Source organism: Oryzias latipes, chromosome 13, assembly GCF_002234675.1.
Source record: "Oryzias latipes chromosome 13, ASM223467v1".
Taxonomy (NCBI): Eukaryota; Metazoa; Chordata; class Actinopteri; order Beloniformes; family Adrianichthyidae; genus Oryzias; species Oryzias latipes.
Genome location: NC_019871.2, coordinates 33,710,167 through 33,726,720, shown reverse-complemented (window position 1 = coordinate 33,726,720; position 16,554 = coordinate 33,710,167). Strand labels below are relative to the sequence as shown.

The 16,554-nt window shown below is 39.5% G+C and overlaps 2 protein-coding genes across 2 annotated transcripts in view; one reads left to right on the top strand and one right to left on the bottom strand.

Moving 5' to 3' along the window:
* Nucleotides 1-16,554, top strand: part of LOC110016276 (limbic system-associated membrane protein) — an 828,641-nt gene that overhangs the window by 26,620 nt on the left and 785,467 nt on the right. The gene's annotated exons all lie outside the window — the stretch shown is intronic.
* Nucleotides 5,680-14,696, bottom strand: LOC105356481. Its single transcript, XM_011487742.3, has 4 exons — nucleotides 6,496-14,696; nucleotides 6,254-6,372; nucleotides 6,035-6,118; nucleotides 5,680-5,937 (listed from the first exon to the last, which is right to left on the bottom strand). The coding sequence occupies exon 1, from the start codon at nucleotides 14,670-14,672 to the stop codon at nucleotides 7,695-7,697; it is 6,978 nt and encodes a 2,325-aa protein (XP_011486044.3). The 5' UTR covers nucleotides 14,673-14,696; the 3' UTR covers nucleotides 5,680-5,937; nucleotides 6,035-6,118; nucleotides 6,254-6,372; nucleotides 6,496-7,694.

The following is a 16,554-nucleotide window of genomic DNA, read 5'->3' as shown; positions in this document are numbered from 1 at the left end:
ACAATTTTAAAGTACAAAACATCTGTGGATTATTTCTTAATATGATTGTGATGCTGTTGCTATTAATGATAAGTATTTCTTATGCGACTTCTGGTGCTGCATGGTTTTGCTCATGGTCTTGTAATCTGGTTCATCCGTAATAAAAGCTCAACTCAAAAGACGATTTCAGAATTTGATTCGCAGATTTGGGGTTTTGATTCCTGGTTTTACAGTTTTAATGCCAAATAGTTTAGGCATTAATTTGACACCATACCTACATGGTGAGTTTAAGGTTCATGCAGGTGTTGAGACTTCCACCCGTTAAACGTGATCGTAGGTTAGTCTTAATGTTCTTTAGATGTGAGAAATACTGCTCACGTGCAGACGTAGAGCCAAACATTGTCAGTACAGCAATACTCACACGCTGCAGTGTGTGGTATGTGAATGATGGCTGGCTTGACCGCAGTTCTGTTGTGACCCACATTATTTTAAGAGAGGACCGGGGGGTGCCGAGCGGTAACGCCGTGCAAACACCCAGCCTTTCATTGCGGAGTGAAAGCGATCAGCGGCGTGGTGCTTTTTGCAGCGCATTAAGCGGTGGAAAGCCGCCGGCACCGCGCGATCCGCCGCGGATGCGCTGCGAAAAGCCCCGTGCCTCGGATCGCGCGGTACAGGAGGGCATCGCCTCTCTTGAAATAATGTGGGTCACAAGAAAACTGCAGACAAAGTAGCCATCATTCGGATCTGCGGTGTCAAATCAGCCGTCAGTGTGACAGGAAGCGCCTTTCAAGTTTTGACGATCAAGTGGTCTGCGTGTCAGCTTTTTCATTTCTTGCCACGTTTGTTGGCTTGCCAGCTCCGCTTGTCGCCGGCGACACAGTCACCGCTGTGTGGTGTTATTATAGACTGTCATTCCAAAACGCAAGAAGAAACTAGAAGGAGCTGCATTTCCAGAAGAAAATGCAGGGTTGAATGCTGTACTGCTGAATGAAAGCTGAATTAGCTGAAGAAATGGCTGAACTGTACTGGAAGAACCATGAAAAGTTAAAGGTGCAAAAGTCCTAGCAGGAATAAGCTGAAAAAGTTGAACATTGTAATAGTAGAATGGCTAAAATAGGTCAAAATTTGTAGGACTTAAGCATGAAAGCTGAAATTGTTGAAAAAATGGCTGAATTGTTGAAAATTTGAAGATGTTGCTAAAATGGCTAAAAGTACTAGCATTGGAATCAGCATCATCAACTGACTCCAAAAAACACGTTGTTTGAGAGTATTATATTGGTAAAAGCTACATGTTCTAAGTTGATAGAAAATCCACTCTTTTCAAAATGGCGGCTTTTCTATTGATTTTATCTCCATAGCAACCATTTTATGTTTGGGTCGCCTGGAGATGAGGAACAAATCAACGTCGGTTTCAGATGAATCGGAAAAAGTAAATTTTTGGACGTCCTTAGCAACGAGCTTTGTTTGCTAACCACGCCCACATTCCTTATATGTCCAGATCCAGTGAATTTCAATATGTTCAGTTCCAGCCATGGATGACGTTTATTGCAACATTTGCTTCAGATTTTGTCAAAAAATGCCCACCAAACAGTAGGTTGTGTTGCCATCCCATAATAATTTCAAAACGTATGTTGAAGTCCAAAGCCTTGTGAGCATTTCAATGTTTGAACAGTGCCTCTAGCTGAAAGCTTGTTAAAGTTATAATGCTTGAAAGCAACAAAGGTTTACAAGGATTCTCCATGTATTTAAATGAAGCAAAAATCTTGGAAAATCCTGGAAAATCTTGGAATATCTTGAAAAGTTCAAAGATTTGAAAGACTAAAAGTCGTAGCTGAAAGGAATAAGCTGAAAAGGTTGAACATTGTAATAGTAGAAGGATTAAAATACGTGAAAGTTTGAAGAAGTTTAAAATTGCCTCACATTTTGGCACAAAATGGCCGCCAAACTGTAGGTGGTGTTGCCATCCCATAATAATTTTGAACCTTATGTTGAAGTCCAAAACCTTGTGAACATTTCAATATTTGAACGGTGTCTCTAGCCAAAAGAATGTTAAAGTTACAATTGTTTAAAGAAGCAAAGGTGTAGCCAATGGAGCAAAAAGATTGGAAAATCTGGGAATATCCGGGAATATCTGGAAAAGTTTAAAGATTTGAAGGACCAAAAGTCATAGCTGAAAGGAATAAGATGAAAGGGTTGAACATTGTAATAGTAGAATGGTAAAAAAAGGGGGAAAGTTTGAAGAATTTTAAAATTGCCTCACATTTTGGCACAAAATGGCCGCCAAACTGTAGGTGGTTTTGCATCCCATAATAATTTTTAAACCTTATGTTGAAGTCCAAAACCTTGTGAACATTTCAATATTTGAACGGTGTCTCTAGCCAAAAGAATGTTAAAGTTACAATTGTTTAAAGAAGCAAAGGTGTGGCCAATGGAGCAAAAAGATTGGAAAATCCAGGAATATCCGGGAATAAATGGAAAAGTTCAGGGATTTGAAGGACCAAAATGTCATAGCTAGAATAAGATGAAAGAGCTGAACATTTTCATAGTCGAACGGTTAAAATAGGTGAAAAATTGTAGAAGGAGTTTAACTGTGAACTTCTGAACGAAAAATTCTCCATGTATTTCAATGGAGCAAAAATTCCCGGAAAACCTGGAATATCTTAAAAAGTAAAAGGATTTGAAAAACCAAAAGTCATAGCAGAAATAAGATGAAAGAGATGAACATTTTAATAGTAGAATGGTTAAAATAGGTAAAAAATTGTAGAAGTAGTTAAACGCCAAAAAACGGCGGAAGATACTATAATAACTAGAAGGAGCTGCATTTCCAGAAGAAAATGCAGGGTTGAATGCTATAATGCTGAATGAAAGCAGAATTAGCTGAAGAAATGGCTGAACTGAGCTGAAAGAGCTTAACATTTTAAAAGTAGAATGGTTGAAGTGGGTAAAAAACTGTAAAAGAAAAAGTTAAGCGATAAGATTTACTATGTATTTTAATGAAGCAAAAACCCTGGAATATCTTTAAAAGTTAAAAGATTTGAAAAAAAAATCATAGCAGGAATAATCTGAAAAAGTTGAACATTAGAATGGCTAAAATAGGTCAACAATTGTAGGAGTTAAGCATGAAAGCTGAGATTTTCGAAGAAATGGCTGAACTTGAAAATTTGAAGATGTTGCAAAGTTAAATATTATAACTTGCGGAAATAGTTCACTTTTTAAAAAGGTAAAAAAGTAGCTAAATTTCTTAGTTTTTTTCTTTAGAAAACTGATCTTAAAATGTGAAATAGTAGAAATTTAATACTATATTTAAAATAATTTTATGACTGCAAAGTTCAGAATTTTATGAAAAGTAAATATACTTTAAATGTTTCACTTGCAGGAAGAGAATCTTAACAGTTAATAGTAAAAGGGTTAATGAAGCATCAGACAAAGTTTAGAAGACAATTCAAAATGAATTTTATTTTTACACAAATCTTAAAGCATGTTTCAGACACAATTTCATTATGCATAAAAAAATGTTTATTTGTAACAGAAAAACAAATTGACAGTAAAAATTATGAATCAGTTAAAACAATGCAAACAATAATATACAGTAGCACATTTTACAAATAATTTTGCCTGTTATAAAATGTAATTGCAAGAATTACATTTCTTATGGTATCTACACAAAACAACTTCTAAATAAAGAAACAAAAGAAACAATAAGCATTTTTTTATTTATTGTGTGTATGCACGTGTGTGTGTGTAATGAGCAATTATACATAGAAATAGATTCATGCTTTACTGAAATTATTCAGACTTAATTTTCTAATGCCAAGAATAAAACATCAGGTTGTTTTGTCTCTTGTTTCAGCAGAACTTTAACATTTTACTGAAAAACAAAATATAAACCTAAGTAGAAAAATAGAAAAAGGTTATAGACAAAGTTATAGATATTTAACTCCATGACAACAAGTTGATCATTCTTAATGCATTCATTTCAAAGACCTTACAACATTCCAATAAAGAAAGACTTTAGTAAAAGTGAAAAACATGAATGAAATTTGAAATTGTTAACACAAACATTACAAGTACCTTTGACCTTAGTAAAGTAAAAAAAAAAAAAAACCTAAATAACAATTCTAAATACATGTATCTAAATAAATAAAGAAGCAAACCAACCAAAAATATTAAAGTGCTTTTTCAGTGACCTGAACATAAATGACATGACAATAAAGTGAAAGATATCAAAAATAAAAGTGTAAACAATTTCTAAGACCTTACAACATCCCAATAAAAAATAGACTTTAGTAAAAAGTGAAAAACATGAATAAAATTTGAAATTGTTAACACAAACATTACCATTGCCCTTATTCTAATACATACTGACAATCTAAAGATAAAAAAAAAAATCATAAATAACAATTCTAAATACAAACCAACCCAAAAAATATTAAAGTGCTTTTTCAGTGACCTGAACATAAATGACATGACAATAAAATAAAAAGATACCCCAAAAAAGTAATCAACAATTTCTAGCCCTTTGCAATGATTTAAGGATAACTCAATTCAATTTAGGTTCATTTATATATTAATATTTAAAAACTTCAGTTATCTAAAGTGCTGTTCAGACAAAACAAAGACAGTAGAATAGCATCATAAAAGCACTAAAGAAACAAATGTATATGAAATAAAATAAATAATGCATGACTTACTGGTTCTTTGGTTATCAGACGTGATATGTTAAAATATTATTCTACAATGTAAATATGTATCTGTCTATATGATTATCACATTCAGTGATTACTTTGATAGTTTTATCGCGTGAAAAACACAACTTTTTAAAATCCTGTCCAAAGAACAGATTTGTGGGACATAAATACTGAGGACAGAATACGTCTGATAGAATATTCACAAGAATGGAGAATGGCAGACTTTTGATCTTATGTTCATACATACTAAACAATTTAAAGTAAAAAAGGACTTTATCCTAAAAACACAATTTTAAATACTTGTATCCAAATAAATAAACAAGTTAACAATCAAAAAAATATTAAAGTGCTTTTTCAGTGACCTGAACATAAATGACACGGAAAAAAAAAAAAAAAAAGAAAGATACCAAAAAATAAGTGTAAGCAACAATTTCTAACCCTTTGTAATGATTTAAGGATGAATCAATTCAGTTCATGTTCATTTCTATATTAATATTTAAAAACCTCAGTTATCTAAAGTGCTGTGCAGCATAAAACAAGAGAAATTCACATTTGACTAATAAAAACAAGAAAATCTATCTTAGAATAAAAATAATCATTTAAACTACAGCAGAGTCATAACTAAAAGAACAGACAAAACAAAAGACAGTAGAATAGCATCATATAAGCACTAAAGAAATATATATATATATATATATATATATAAAAAATAAAATAAATAATGCATGACTTACTGGTTCTTTGGTTATCAGGCGTGATGTTGAAATATTATTCTACAAAGTAAATATGTATCTGTCTATATATTCACAAGAATGGAGAATGGCAGATATATACATAACTGACTGAAAGTAAGTGAGTTGTGTTTCCCATAGTACCCAGACTAACTAACTCTGCAGTTGAATCTGTGACTAACGTCTCTACTGGCTTTAGACGGTCCAGCATTAGAGCACAAATGTAAACCTGTGATCTCTAGGTACCAGCTGACAGCCACAGTGAGGCAGGATTCCTGTGCTTCACTCTAGAGTCTCAGACACATTCAGATTTCATCCATAATGTGATCAAGTATGATAACAAACATGTGATTCCAGCTTCTACAATTTCCAACAGTCTTCAAAGAAAAAACCTCTGAAATATCCATAACTGTTTAGTTTTCTGTTCATGATTTTGTCTGTAGAGGCTCAAATCAAAGATCCAAAGAATGTTCACCATGTGACCGTTTCCACTTTCAGATGATGAGCTGATGCCTCCTTGAGCTTGTTTGAATGAAGATCTTCAAAAAAAAGATCAAGAGTGTTGAGAAACTGCTTCAGTGTGTTGATCATTGTAGGTAGATGTTTATGAAGGAATTGAAATAGTCAAAGTTTTACCTTTCAGCCTTGTTTGGAGGTTCTGATCCAGAACAGAGACGACTAGAACAGTGTGAAGACGATGGTTTCCCTGCAGCACCATGTCTGAAATCAGAGCAGACCACTTAGTCTCTACCAGGGTGGACAGATGGGATGTCCAGGAACAAATGTGGAGCTGCTCCTCACAAAACTACACAAACTCTGGAAGGAGGAAGGTCATGTGATGAAGACCATGAATACCTTCAACAGTGCTGCAGGACACATCTGCTGTCCAGAGAATCTTCACTCCCATTTGGTTAGGAAGACTTGAGAAGAGGTACCAGGTCAGGACTGAAGGTCTCAGCAGTGCTGTGAAGAACCTGAAGAAGGAACACATGGATGATTCTTTAGTCCTCCAACATGTGATCTAGGAGATGCTCCAGCTGAAATAAAAGCAGACTGGAGGAGAACGATATTCTCTGAAAGTGAAACTAGTTCAGAACCTTCTGACTCTGTTGGAGGAGCTCATGTGGTCCAGCAGTGATGTTCTTCTCTGTTCTTGTTAGGCTGTGTTGTGTCTCTGCTCCCAGGTGAAGGCTGGAGGGTTCCAGCTCATCTTCTGCTTTGAAGGAGGACTGAGAGGGCAGGACCTAGAGCCTTTCTCTGTGGTCCAACAACTGTGGTCTAGTTTGGATCAGATCTTGATCAAGATGGTGAAAAGTGTGCAGTCGCTGCTGCAGCTGCACTTAGTGAAGCTAGACGTTCTCACAGGAGAACATGTCAACAACCCAGATATTTCAGATAGTTGGAAAAAAAAAACATCCAGAAGGAAATACATCTACATAGTATGCCCCCCCACTCCCCTCCCGGATAACCCCCCACCCCCTCTTCCCTAGTGTGGGCTGCTGTCTGTGTTGGTGGGACATCAGAAGTCTGGGGTCCATGTGCTTTCCAGACTTCTGATGTTGTCCTGCTGCAGTAAATGTCATCTAGCTTGTATTCAACCGTTGGTTCTGTGCATTTATCCTCCCTATCCCAGACCCACCCGGATAAATGCACAGAACCAACGAGCTCACAGTTCTGTATCAACATGATTATCTGGAAAAGATATTCACCTGATTGTTTTGATTCTCTATTAAAACATTATTAAATTTAAACGGATTTGATTGTAGTCTAATATTAAAATCAAGTATGTTTAACATTATCTGCTCAATGAAACATTATTAATTATAATGTTTGATTATCTAATAAAACATAATTATCAGTAAAAAATATTAATCTGAGTATGTTTGTCTATTAAAAAATACATATTTAGTTGGCTTCAATTCATAATTATCCTTATATTATTACTTCTTATGTTTTGTCATTATGGATAACATCTAAAAAAATTAAATAGAATGTTGGATTATCTAATAAAACAATGATCTGCAATAAAAATCAGAATATATTTGATACTCTTAAAAAACATAATCTGTAAAATTTATTATATTAAATTGACTTGTAAAAATATATTTATGACTGAGCAGAATAAATCTTTTGTTCCCTTTGTGTCTTTTGTTGAAGTATTTTACAAACATGATACCAGCAGTTCAAACAAGTTCAGCGTTTAGATCCCAAATACTCACATTTACGGTCTTCCTTCCTGCAGCACAAACACAGTTTGGTCTCATATTTCAGCACATTTAAAGCTCACCTGACTTGTTCACGTCTGGCTGAAGGACAGGACACAGAAAACAGGGTTGTGGTAGCTGTGGTAGGTCCTCATGACACCAGAACTGAGACATGGCTGTGGCTGAGAAATGAAAATGAGGTCGAGCAGCGTGTTCTTCTCTGTGGTGGCAGAAGTGATCAGTTGTTTGTACCCTCTAGACTGAAACATCTCCACAATGGGCTTTCGTACCATGAGCAGCTGATTCTCATTGAAGTCACCTGACACAATGATTGGATGACAGTCCATCACCTCCAGAGAGTCCAGAAGACTTACCAGGTTCTGCAGGAATACTGAGACACTGTAGTCTGGAGGTCTGTAGACAGCTGCTATCAGAGCCTGGAACGGAGCCTGAAGCTTCAAAACCACAAACTCAAGATCAGTCACATTGTGTAAATACTGTTTGTGTTGGACCTGGATGTAGTTTCTGACATAAACAGCAACTCCTCCTCCACCTCTGCTAGCCATGTGAGGAAGGTTAGTGTAGGACACGTGTCTGTTACGTCTGAACATGGCGTAGCCGTCCAGCTGGAGACTTTCTGCAACAGAGGAGCCTTGCAGGTGGGTTTCAGTGAGACACAAAACATCTGCTAGACACATTTCATGATGACTCCTGATGTCGCTGATGTGAGATGCAAGTCCCTCTGTGTTGTGGTGGACAATAGTCAGAGTGTGGGGTCTGCTCACTGCTTCTCTCACCTGCAGAAGAGGCATTGTGTGGTCTACCCGTGCTGGTCTCATGGTGTGCAGAGCTGCAGTGATTTCTGGGTTGGCATAGATCTTCCTCTCGTCCATGTCCAGTAGATACAGTCCACTGAGAGCCGTCACCCTGCTGAGAGCTACGTAAGCCATACCTGGTTCAAAGATGTTCTTCAGTGACACCACAGCAGCACTGGTCGTGAGGCCCTGAGTCTTGTGCACAGTGCAGGCAAAGGCTAGTCTTACAGGAAACTGTCTTCGGACCACCCTCCTCTGTTTCAGGTTCTCCTCTGCTCTCTCGATGTAGACCAGGTCATCTGCAGCTCCAGTCTGGTTGTTTCTCACCTGGTTGTCCATTCTGAGACCAAGTTTGATGATGTGTTGGTCGTTTCCAGAACTTACCACTCTCAGCAGCTTACCAAATGCACCGTTGACCAGGCCGTTCTGGATGTCAATGTTTCTGGTGAGCATGACTCGAACTCCCTCAGCGACCTTCAGAGTGTCTGCCAACTCGTTTCTGCCTCCTTTACCTGGTTTGTCCTGTCGGGTCATTCTGCCTGTTTGTGGGTCTTTCTGGAAGTCGTCTGCGTCGATGCTGATCACGTCTGGGTGGAGCAGAGTGAGTGTTGCACAGTTGTGTTCATCGACCTGCTTGTTGGTGGCAAAAATGTGCAGAACATCAGTGGGACAACGAGAAGCATCAGTGATAGTCTGAGACAACAAATCTCTGTCTTCCTGTGACAACTCCTCCGTCTTTTCCTTCACCCGAAGTCTGTTCAGCAGCTCTGCAAAGGCAACGTCGTCTTTCTGCCGCATGATGTCTGTCAGAGTGACCACCTGGAAATGTTGCCACCACAGGTCAATGTCTGACGGTTGAAACACACACAGGGGTTTAGACTGTCTCACTGGTGGCAGCTGATAGAAATCTCCAACGGCTAAAACTGACATTCCTCCAAAGGGTTTCTGACTGCCTTTGATCTGTTTCAGCCTTGCATCTACATAAGCAAACAGAGGCCTGGACACCATTGAAATCTCATCAATAATCATGATTTCAGCGTTGAAAAGCTCAGCTCTGACCTCATCCAGCTGGTTACCAAGTCCACAGATAGGAGGTTTCAGGCTTCTAGGCAGCTTCAGGAGAGAGTGGAGGGTTGTTCCACAGATGTTGAAGGCAGCGGTACCAGTAAAAGCAGTGAGCAAGACAGTTGGGTTTGAGATGTCGGCCTCCTCTGCACGTGCTGGTAGTTTCCTCAGGATCTTAGAGGCTTCTGAGTAAATGCATTTGATCAGATGAGATTTACCTGTTCCTGCACCACCGTTAACATAAAGGAAGAACGGCTCTGGATCCAGTTGACACACACGTTTGATGCACCAGTCTCTGACTGCATAGAACACACAGGCCTGCTTCTGGTTCAGGTTCTGATACATACCACGTAGAACTGCAGGGTCCATGGATGGAGGCACTCTGAAGGCTCTGACTTCTGTTCCAGCGTTAGACTGAGGGTTGTAGTCTGGGACGTTTTCCTGTTCGTTGTCAGCCTCATCTGCCTGCAAGTCATCATCACACTGCACCCTCACAACATCAGATTCAGGAGCAAGATTACACCATTCATCAACCGCCTGATCTCCGTTGTCTTCAAACTCCAGCAGAGCGCTCTCGATCTCCTCACTGTTCTTCTCATACCTCTTTCTGTTTCGTTTGACAATGTCAATCACAAACTCATACTCTTCGGATCCCGGCAGATACGACACGCCAGACTGGTAGAAGGACTGATAGGTTGGGAAGTGCTCTGACTTCAGTTCTGAGTCTGAGCGATGAGGAACATACAGTTTCAGAAGTCTACCGTAAAACTGCTCTGGGTGTTTCTCCTGTGAACAGTGGTAATATCTGATGACAGCTGCTTTGTCCTTTCGCCGTCTCTGCACAAACCCCAAGTCATTGAGGAGCGGTAAAACATTCTTACTCTTTGACTTGTTAGCACTGACAAACCTGCATGTTGAAGCAAAATCAGCCAAACACATTCCCTCGTACTCCGCTGTCTCCGGTCTGGCTTTGTATTTGTCACTCAGACTGGTCATCCAGATGTTGCAGCAGTCGTCTGTGGTGTTCTCCAGGAACGAGAGAGGTCGACTCATGCGGACTGGGTTGTCATCTGTAGGTACAAACACAACTGTACGAGAACCTTTTTTCATGTGTAAACCACAAGCACGCGTAACACACTCCTGAGCACTAATCTCTCTCTTTTTGGAATAAGCCTGCATGAGCGCTCTCATCTCATCACACTCGTTCACCCGGTCCATGTGAGCATTATCCATCACAGTTTTCAGATAGTCAGACAGGCCGCTCTCCTTTTTGGTGATGTACTTGGTCAGATACTCGATGCAGGAGTAAGCGTTGAGGATGTAGGACACGTCGATGTTGCTGTCCCAGGCTTCAAGCAGATGTGGATTGTAATTGTTTATCCACGAGTCTTTGGGCTGACGTTTCAGAACCAAGGCCGTTTTTCTGGTCATGCTGTGGAGGTAGCCTTCATACTCTGCCATCGTCAAGTTGCATTGAGCCAGGAGCTGGTCCAAGGTCATAGAAGCAGTTTGAGGGTCGATCAGGAGCTGGTACAGAGGTCTGAGTTTCTCCTTTGCAGCACTGGTGTGGTCATCTTCATCAGGTCTTGTTATCATGGTTTGTCTACATGGTGGTTTAGGAAAACCAAACCTGCACCCAGAGTTCACGCTCTTGAAACAAGTTCTAGTGTGGTTCCTGCTGTGTTTCTGCACCTCTGTCACCTTCTTGTACAGTTCTGGTTGTGTGTTTGGGTCAGGAAGTTGGGCTGAGATGTACCTGTCAACAAAATCACACACAGTCTGATCACTGTTTACTTCTACCTGTGGGGCCTGATCAATCCAGAGCATCATGTGTATGTGGGGACTCCCTCTGTGCTGGAACTCTACTCTGTAAAAGAAGTCAATGACCTTTCCTAAAGGCTGAGCATCTGAACACAACAAGTCTCTGAAAAGACATTCAACCCGTTTGTCAAAAAGCCTCATCACACACACTGGATTGGATCTGAGGATCTCACACTTTTCTGACCAGTCTAGAGCTTCAAAGTCAACCTGTTCACCCTGTTGTCTCTTAACAGCTGTAATGACTTCAGGCCACCTCATCTCTGCTGCTGAAAATGTACAGAAGAACGTTGGCGTTCCTAACTGGCGAATCATGGCATACAGGTCTCTGGTGGTTTTGTGCCAGTAGGCTGGAGTTCCTCTCAGGGGCTGCATGAACCTGATGGCATCTTTATTCCTCACAAGTCTCTCCACCTCTTGTTTGTCCTGCAACATAGCTGAGGTTATCCTACGTCCATCTCTAGTCAGAGTTTTACCTTTTCTCAGCTGTACCATCATGCTGGAGTTGGCTAGGTGGATCTCAGTCACAAACTGGGCAAAAAACAGATATGTTGGGTCTCTAGCAAAGCGATCATCTGTGTTAAAAAGTCTAGCCTTGAAATAACCACTGGGTGTGACTTTAATACGTCTGTGTTCGTCCAGCGTGTTCTGACCAGTAGGAAACTGCACCGGGAACGCCATGGCCTCCAGTTTAGGGGTTCTGAAGAAGCTGACAGGACTGTTTCTTTCTGCAGGAGCAACACAATAGGTGTTATCAGAGAAACACATGATCTCTTCTGAAATGTCTGGCACCTGCAAACAGGATTCCAAAGCAAAGCCTCCGTTTGGCAGCTCATTCTCTTCTTCATCATTCCTCTGCTGCTCTGTTGGTTCATCACCATCACATAACCTCTCAACTACATGTTCAGACTCACACAGTGCACTTTTCTCACACATGTCTATCTCCATTAAATCTGCTTCATCATAATCACCATCATCCATCCTATCATCCTCCTCCTCATCATCATCCTCATCAGGAAGTGTGGGGTCACAGAGTTCAGCTTCATCTCTGATAGTTATGTCCTGGTATTGTGGGTGTATACGTTTTAGTTTGAGCAGCGCTCGTACAAGTTTAGACCAAGTTACCGTCTGGAACAGCTGATGACCTTTGTAACACAAGCGTCTCTTCAGTTTCACTCTCATCACCTGAGACTCGTTTCTTAGTCTGGGTAAAGCTTCCACTGTTTCCTGCACCTGTGAGGGAACACACACTACATTGCCACGAATCAGTCTTTGTCTGCCTTTAGGAAGAGGAATTATTTTAGCAAAAGGAATACACTTAGAGATCAGATGTCTCTCCAGGATGTTCAGGTCTTTCAATTCATCAGGAATCTCTGTCAGTTCTAGGTTGTTGACAGCAGCTAGAGCTGGTACAGCACCTTTTTTGACATAACTGTGACACGTGTGACAAATCCACTCCTTTCGTCTCTCACTAGGAACTAAACATGGTTGGTCTCTGCAAGAACCATCACACACGTGGACATATTTACCTGTCAGGCACGGTTCAATGACTGCTGTGTTGGTTACATAACTGGACCTTCTGCAGACTAGGACCTGGTTTGGAAACGAGGCTTTATGACACACAGTGCAAACATAAGAGGGTCCGGCTTGAATGTTGGACCTGAAGACAGAAATGGCATTTTTAATCAAACTATTGTCCGTCTCTGTTTCTACAGTCTGTGTAGGTCTCTTCATCTGTCTGTACTTTTTTCTTATTATCATGGCACATCTGAGGTTGTGCATCCGTCTAAATGCATTGTTACTTCTGTATCTGTCTCTCATCATCTGTTTCATAAACTGTCTGTGCCTCAAACGGAAAACTCTGTCATTTTCATAACATTGATGAGATCTATGCTTCATGTAAAATCTTTGTCTCTGTCTGAACTCTTCATTTAGCCTGTAACGGTTTCTTATATACATTTTCTGTTTCCCTCTGAACTCTTCATTTAGCCTGTAACGGTTTCTTATATACATTTTCTGTTTCCCTCTGAACTCTTCATTTTGTCTGTAAAGCTTTGTTATATATGTTTTTTGTTTCTGTCTGAATTGTTCGCTTTGCCTGTAACGATCTCTGATGTACAGTTTTCTTTTTTGTTGAAAGTCTACGTTTTTAATAGTACAGTTCTTATTATAAGCCTTCATATTCCGTTTCTTTTTTTCTCGAAGTTGGCTGTTCTCAGAATAATTCTTTTGACTCTGCAGAGTTTTCTTTTTTCTGAAAGTAGGATTATTTTTATATCTTTGTCTTTCTTTACTATTTTTATTCTCCTGTTTCTGGCCTTTTTTCTGTGAGTTTATTAATCTTCTCCTCATTTTTCGTCTTTCTGACTTAGTAAGCCTTGAAAAATTAATGGAGGTTTCTGTAAGTCCAGCATCAGGAAGATCTCCAGCAGTGGTTTGGATGACATCAGTGTCAAGATTTTTGTCAGTGACAGAAACATCATGTGATGAAGTAGATTCACCTGAAGGTTCATGTTCAGTTGTGGTCTCAGACATCATGAGCCCTACCTGCTGCACAGTTGAGGTGATATTACCAGCAGATGCTTCTTCCATGAGGACATCAGATGTGGACATGTGTGGAGAGATGTTCAGAGGCTGATCAGCAGCTGGATGTGAGGTTGACCCATCAGCAGCTCCGTGTGACTCAGAAACAGTTGGTCTGCAGTCCGACACGTTTCGGTTGTTGTCTGTGTTCACACTGGAAAACTCGACGGGCTTCAGCTCATACAGGGTGGAAGGTTGGGTGTCAAACTTGGAGTGGCAGAGTTTGATCCTGTCAATCATGTCAGTCAGGCGTGTGAATTTCAACATTACAGCAGTACCAGACTCTAAAGCAGATGGTAAACCTTCAGCAGTGCGGGAATGAGGATCAAAGAAGCCGTAGTCGTAGCCATCATGTGATTTACATCGGAAAACTGCAACAGTCAAACCTGACATGATCAGCAGAGCATACTGGACATCAGAAGACAGGTGGCTGAGTCCTTCTTCAAGGCTGGGAAGGTTGTTTCCTCCTAGAAATGATCCATAAATGGCAGGTAGAGTCATGTTCACATTATATGTAGATCTACGTGCAGGTACTACCTCTGGTAACTCATCAGTGGCCAGATAAACACTGGTTGGAAACCTTTGTCTGACCTGTCTGTACACCGCATCACCTTTATCTAAAACATGGTCAAGATCTGCTCTGGTAATGTTCTCATTTTCATACAGAAATGCCAAAAACACCTGACTGTTAGCTGTACACTGTGTATTCCTAGATGTACCATATTTAGGAGAACTTTGGCTGTGAGATGCAGAAACATGTTTGACAGATGGTTGCAGTTTCAGCTTCATCTCTTCCACATGAGATGGTCCAGCACTCGGTTCTTCTGGTTCAGTCTGGTGTACCTGCTGTCTCTGAGCAAATGGAGGCTTATGAGTAGCATCATGGTGAACTACAGCTGAGAAAGTATCTCCATCAGAAATGTGTTCTACTTCACTCAAACTATCAGGGTGACGTCCTCTCTTCACAGCATCAGCATACGAACCTTTCTGTGTTTGTTGACCACCATGTAGGACCTCTGGACTCTCAGCAGACACATATACCAGGTTCACGATCTGAGGAGCTTCTTTTTCACCAGCAGCTGCACCTTCTCTCACGTTTTTCCATCGGGCCTTCTGGGACTGGGAACGCTGGTTCTTCTTAGGCATTCTTCAGACTTTAGATTTATACACAATACAAGATCTGGTATCTTTGGAATCAAGCAAGATTTTTGGCACTTATTCGCCTCAGGCACTTTTAACCTGACAGAAGTTTGGTCAAACAATCAGTTGAATCTTATATATTTGAAATCTGGTATCTTTCACAGGTCTTATAGTTGGGTTTCGTATATAGTTTTCCGAACAAAAGACCAGGCACTTTTCACCTGCAGCACTTATTCGCTGAGAAATAGGCACTTTTCACCTGAAAGGAGGTATAGGAGAAAATCAGAGTGGAGATGAAGAAGAGAAAAAAAAAGACAAAAACAAAAAAAACAAAAAGACGTAACAAAAAAATTAGAGGATTAAAGATTGAGAATATGCAGAACAGTTACAGAATAGTGATAGTGTATTTAAAAGAGTTTATATAGATAAAAGGCAAAGTCTAGAAAAAGCCAAGATAACAAGTAGCAGAGAGCAGAGAGCGTGGACACAGGATCTCCTGGAAGACACACAAAAAATGATGTCAGAAATGTGTAAAGCTGTCCAGCCAGCAGGATGTCATATTAAAAACAGATGCCACTAGCTTCTTTAGTAATGCAGTTTATAAGCCGTTAGATAGATCCACATAAAAATAAGAAATTCTGAATAATACTACAAAGTTTGATATAAATATTTTACATTCCATTTTTTAGTTGTTGGAAGGATAAAGTTTAGTCTCCTACTGCACTTTGTTAAAAGGCAGACAAATGTAAACACTACAGAGCTCTTCATGTAACAAAGTGCAGTCATTTGATGTCAGAACAAATCAGACTTAAGGGTGGTGTGGATCAGAAAGTGGAAGAAATTAGGGACTTTAGTGAGCAAGAACACAATACCACATTAAAAAACACAATATCTGAGCTCAGGGTAGACCACATTTATTTAAAATTACAAAGCAGTCCATTATAAAGTAGAGAAAAAGATGGTAAGACGTGTACTTACCAGCCGAAACACAGTGAAGTTCACTCAGTCTAGGAGAGAAAAAAAAACATGTCATTTATCCAGTTAATTTCTGACACTTTAAGATCACCGAAAATCTGGATTTATTGTTATTTTATTACATTACATATGATAAAGGTAGTGATTTAAATTTTGATACTTTATATATGCAAGTGCTTTAAAACACAACATTTATCCTAAACATGTACTTTACTTATCTACACTTTTTATACTGAAAAAATACATTAGATTACATGTGAAAAATGTTGCATTTGTACTTGTATGTATTTTTACTTTGTAATTAATAAACCACAAAAACTCTTTGACATTGTGGAAACCGTAAACAATTCAGTCAATCTGATAAAACCGCAAGACTAGCTAGCATGTGGCATGACGTTAGCACTTTAGCATGTTAGCTAACGTCTAATGCGATTCTTAGTCTCCCCCCCTCAGCATTTTCCCGCGGTAGAGTAATAAAAGTAACTTAAACTTACAAACGTCTAATAACTTTACAGTAAAAGCAGATGACTATTACTTCGTAATTTTATTATTTTGA